This window comes from Bufo bufo, chromosome 1 (genome assembly GCF_905171765.1).
Source record: "Bufo bufo chromosome 1, aBufBuf1.1, whole genome shotgun sequence".
Lineage (NCBI taxonomy): Eukaryota > Metazoa > Chordata > Amphibia > Anura > Bufonidae > Bufo > Bufo bufo.
Window position 1 is genome coordinate 450138753 of NC_053389.1, and position 5075 is coordinate 450143827.

Sequence of the window (5075 nt, forward strand, 5' to 3'; positions counted from 1 at the left end):
ATTCCACTGCATTTGGAATTTTTTGCCCGCTTCCCACTACATTGTATGCCATATTAAATGGTGGTATTAGAAAGTACAACTTGTCCTGCAAAAAATAAGCCCTCATATGGATATGTGACCGGAAAAATTAAAAAGTTAGAGCTCAAGGAAGATAGGGAAGAAAAATTAAAATGAAAAAAAACTCTGGTATCCTAACTGTTAAAGGGGTTATCCAACCCCTATTATGCCCCACAAAAGGCATGCAGGTAATACTAATGCCCAGGGGGGTGAAGCAAATAGCAGGCCGCAAAGGAAATGAGCCTCCCTAGCGTCACCAGTGATGCTAAAGAGGCTTGTTCCCATTGTGGCCTGCTATTGACTGCCCCCCACGTCTCCGGATGTTTTCATTCATGTGACGGGGGCGATGCAGTGGCGGCCGTGTGGGCATCAGTGATGCGGGTGCTGGGAGCGAGCTAAGTATTACCTGTATGAGGTGCCCTAGCATTTTGGGGGGCATTATAGGGATTGGATAACCCCTTTAACTCCTTGCTGCTGATGCTTAGTTTACCATGAGAAAAATAGCCATTTATTATGAATAATGACTTTAGAGTATAAGTTGATATTGCTGTCATAATGTGCAAGAAATAAAAGCGTGAACATCATACGTTATACCCAAAAAATATGATATATTAAACGTTACACACCAATAATGTTGTTATACCTTGCACACACCAGTAACTCCACCATATAATGCTTCTCCCATACACTATGCACAAATAAAAACATGATATGCTATACAGATAATCCTGCTTATGTTAGCTTTCTGTTACTATCCATGATGTTAACGGGTCGGTTTTGACCCGTGTCTTAAATCAGCCATAAAATACCCTCTGAACAATTATTTATCATCCAATTTGTTTCTTACCTCTTGGTTACCTTGTTAGGCTTCTTTATCCTTGAAAAGATTGGTTTTAAAATTTTTGGTGTGACCCCTTAGACCTTTCTTTTGATAGCATACCTCTCATTTTCAAATTTAAAAAATGGTAAAATAAACCTCAATAGAATATTATAAGTAAATAAAAGATTGTTATGTCACCAGAATGTTGCTGAGGAGTATTTGAACACATCTCTTAAGTTTTTTTAAAATATTTTTTATTTTATTTTAATAACATTAACTATAATAACATTGATGGTGTTAGGGTCAATTTTGACCCATATATATTTACTTCAAGAAAATAGCCAAAAGTATTTTTTTTTTTAACATAGAACGTTCATAAACAATGAAAAGCAAGTAATAATACAAAATGTAGACTTGCAAGGTCAAACAAACAACACACAATCAAGCAAGGCAAACCAATAGAAATCAAGTACTAGTTTCAAAGCATCTTTGTGCAAGAACTTGCATGTGTTTGTGTGGGTGTTTTTAGATGCATGTGTGGCAAAAGCTGACACTTTTAGCATGTTCTTTGCAGATATATTTTTTACAGTGGAAGCATAATGTGTGTGTCTTTCTGTCCTTATTGCTGGGGCAGACCTGACACCTCTTTCTTTTAGAATCAGATGGCATCACTGGAGTTGTGGCTGTGGCTGTGCTGGTTGATGTTGAGGCAAGGCTAGATGATGATGAGGATGCTGGCACTGATTCTCTTAGTGTTGTTGATGGTGTGCATGGAGTGCTTGATGAACTCTGCATCTGCCTGATCACGGCTGCCGCGATTGGATCTCCAGACACCCGTTTCCTTTGCTCAATGTGTGCCTTGACAAGGGAACTTCCTAGCTCCTCGAGAAATATTCTCCGCTTGTTATTTTTTTTTGTGTTCTAACCTGGGTGGATGTGGGTCCATAACACAAATGCATTGTATGCAGACACATCTAGGATGTTAGAAAACACAGCCATCGGCCATCTCCTGGTCATTCGCTGACAAGTATAGGTAGCAGTGAGCTTGTCCAGGTTGTCCACTCCTCCTTTGTTTTTATTGTAATCCAGGATAATAGTGGGCTTTTTGTCACTTCTTGATGACACAGCTGCATCTTTGTGAAAAGTGGACATAAGTATCACATTATTATTATTTTTTGGACAATATGAAACAACAGTGGTGGTGTCTGTAAAAGCAAATTTTGAAGAAAGTGGAGCTCTTTCCTTCACCTGCAAAATTTCAGTGTGCAGCTCAGGTTTATTTTTTTTTATTGTGCCTACCATGGTGAGTTTCCTCCTGAGAAGTTCTTGTCCAAGGTCATAGCTGGTAAAAAAATTGTCACACGTGATATTGTGACCCCGCAGTCCAGTAGTCAAATCAAGGACTACACGTTGTCCTTGTTTTTTCTCAGGGATGCCACTTTCGGTGTAAATCTGTAGGTTCCATGCATAGCTTGTTTTTGCATCACAGGCTGCCCAGATTTTTATGCCGTATTTGGCTGGCTTACTGGACATATACTGCCGGAAGGGGCAATTTCCACGGAAAGGGATCAAACGTTCATCTACTGTTACCTGAGGCCCAGGGTTAAACATTAGTGGAAGGAGCTGAACCCATTTCTCCCAGACATCCCTTATGGGAGCAAGCTTGTCAGATTTTGCTCTAGTATCTCTGTTGTCAAATCTGAAAACTCTTGATATCATTCGAAAGGTGTGAAGTGACATTGTTGCTGGGAAGATATATCTGCCTCTTGACTTGTACCAGAGACTATCAGTGGCCTCATTATAGGATCTGTACACTCCAGCAAGAAGAAGAACACCAATATAAGCATCTAGGCATTCCTCATTTATGTCATTCCACATGTTGCCATGGACTTTTTTTCCTTCAAGGTTTGTCATTGCAATGATCACTTTTTTTAGTGACAATGGCATGAACAGTTCAAAACATGTTTTGATGTCACTTACTCTCGTCATAGCAAACTTTGTGATCCCAGGGGTCATTTTGATTACATCTGCAGCAGCTGCCCTGCCATGTAAGTCAGGAGGTTCTGAACTCCAACAGATCTTACCACTTTTGGATTTGAATGTTTCAGCAGGAACAGCAGCAGGTTCAGCACTGGTGGCCTCCTCATCAGACTCATCAGATGTGTCTGTGTATTCTGGTTGATACTCTACTTCATCTTCTGCCTCAGAAACCTGCTCATCCATATCGCTATGCTGCTCTGTGTCCTCTGCCTCATTTTCATCCAAGATATAATCCAGTATTTGGCTTCCTGCAAATCTTCTTACTCTTGCATGCTGCATATTGGAGATGATTACTCTGCAAGTCAGCAACTCTGTATTGGTCCTGTAACGAGGTTCCGAAGGTGCACTCGGTCCCCCATTGCCCGCAGAACTGTTGCTTAGCTTTGGGAGTGAGGATCTGTGTTTGACCTCATTCCCAGGGCGGCTTTACTGCTGGGTGGCTCCCTGCTCCTAAGTCTGCCTTGAGCGCCGAGCTGATCACTCGGTGCTCAACTGGTTGGTCTGTCGGTCATGTGACGCTGGCCACGTCACATGACCCTCATTCCCCACTATAAATACAGGCAGCCTGCTGGCTACAGGTTGCCTGTTAATTTCTAGGTTCCTGGCTATTTGTTGGACTACTGAATATTTACCTGATCCTGTTCCCTGACGATCCTCTTCCTGCTCCGCCTGTACTGCGCATACATCCTGGTATTGTGACCTCGGCTCCCACCTGACTACTCTCTTAGGACTCCTCTTGTACTTCGCTACTCTCCTGGTATTTGACCCCGGCTTCTCCTGACCATTCTTTGCTTTACCCTTTGTACTGCATAGCTCTCTTGGTTCTTCCCTGCATGTATCCTAAGTTAGGGACTGTCGTCCAGTTGTCCCCTGTCATCAGGACTCGTGAGGCAAGTAGGCAGGGCCAGGGGTGAGGGTGGAGCGCAGTGGTCACTATCCTTCCCCCTGTGTGTGTGTGGACGTGACCGTTACAGGTCCTATGTTTCTTTACTTTATTTAGAGAAGCAGACAAGCAGGCAAAGAGATAGGCCCCTCCCTAACTACAGCTCACAGGGTTGAGAGGTGATTGGCTGTCAGTGTTACTAAGCAGAGAGAGTGTTTATGATTTCAGTTTTGGTACTTATTAGTGTCCTATAATCCTATATTATAACTGGGTCAGAATTGAGCCTAACACCATAAACGTCTTAATTTTCACCACAGTATTTTATAATTTAGTGAAAAGGATTCTTTTTCTATAACATTGTTTAAATAGAGGTTCCTGACAAAGTAAAAAAATCTTGATGCAATAAACAAATTTATGTGATACTTATAGACATTCAAAACCTGAAAACGGGTCGGTTCTGACCCTAACACAAGAGGAGGGTTAAGGGTCCATTCAGACGTCCATAGTGTTTTGCGGTCTGCAAATTGTAGACCGCAAAACACTGACGCCGCACATCGCCGGCACTGTGGACAAGAATAGGACATGCTCTATTTTTCAGGGCAGTTCAGGGCAGTGGATCAGAAAAGCGGATGCAGACAGTAGACTATGTGCTGTCCGCATCTTTTCCGGTCCCATTGAAAATGAATGGGTCTGCACCCGTTCCGCATAATTGCGCAACGGATCCGGACCCATTCAACAGACGTCTGAATGGACCCTTATACAATGTGCACAGATAAAGCCACCATATCCTGTACACAGTGGGACAGGGCAGCTATTAGCACTTTTTTGTCCCATTATTGCCACAGAGTCAGTGCCACTAGGCACTGTTAGAGGAGGCAGATGTTAGGGACACTGCAGTGGGTGGGAGATTAGAAGCTGCTAGAGGCTCTATGAGGAAAATGGACATAAAAGACAAAAGGTGATGAAGATCTGTTATTAGAGGGAGGATGGCAGCAGCTGACATAGGAAAGGGGAAAGAAGCAGGTGGCATGGACTCTGTTAGATCAGGGGGCAGAAGTTGACAAGGGCTTTGTGCTAAGGGATTGGACACATCAAGTCCAATAGGTGATAGGGGCTGAGTTACTGATGGATGGACAGAAACAGATTGGAGGAGGACAGAAGGTTCCATGGGCTTTGTGAGTAGGTGTTGGTGACAAGGAATTAAAAAAAATGGCAGGGGCTCTGTTATGAGAAGGGGGCACAGAAAGTGTTACAGGTTCTTCGGGTCACAGAAGG

General features: G+C 42.9%; 1 protein-coding gene across 1 annotated transcript; it reads right to left on the reverse strand.

The window, feature by feature from the left end:
* Positions 1 to 1798: 1798 nt before the first annotated feature.
* LOC120982512 (piggyBac transposable element-derived protein 4-like) lies at positions 1799 to 3196 on the reverse strand. Its single transcript, XM_040412769.1, has one exon. It carries the CDS (start codon positions 3194 to 3196, stop codon positions 1799 to 1801), a length of 1398 nt encoding a protein of 465 aa, XP_040268703.1.
* Positions 3197 to 5075: the final 1879 nt, after the last annotated feature.

Excerpts from the sequence above, each read along its gene's own strand:
- LOC120982512 (XM_040412769.1), bottom strand. The coding sequence starts at position 3,196 with ATGCAGCATGCAAGAGTAAGAAGATTTGCAGGAAGCCAAATACTGGAT.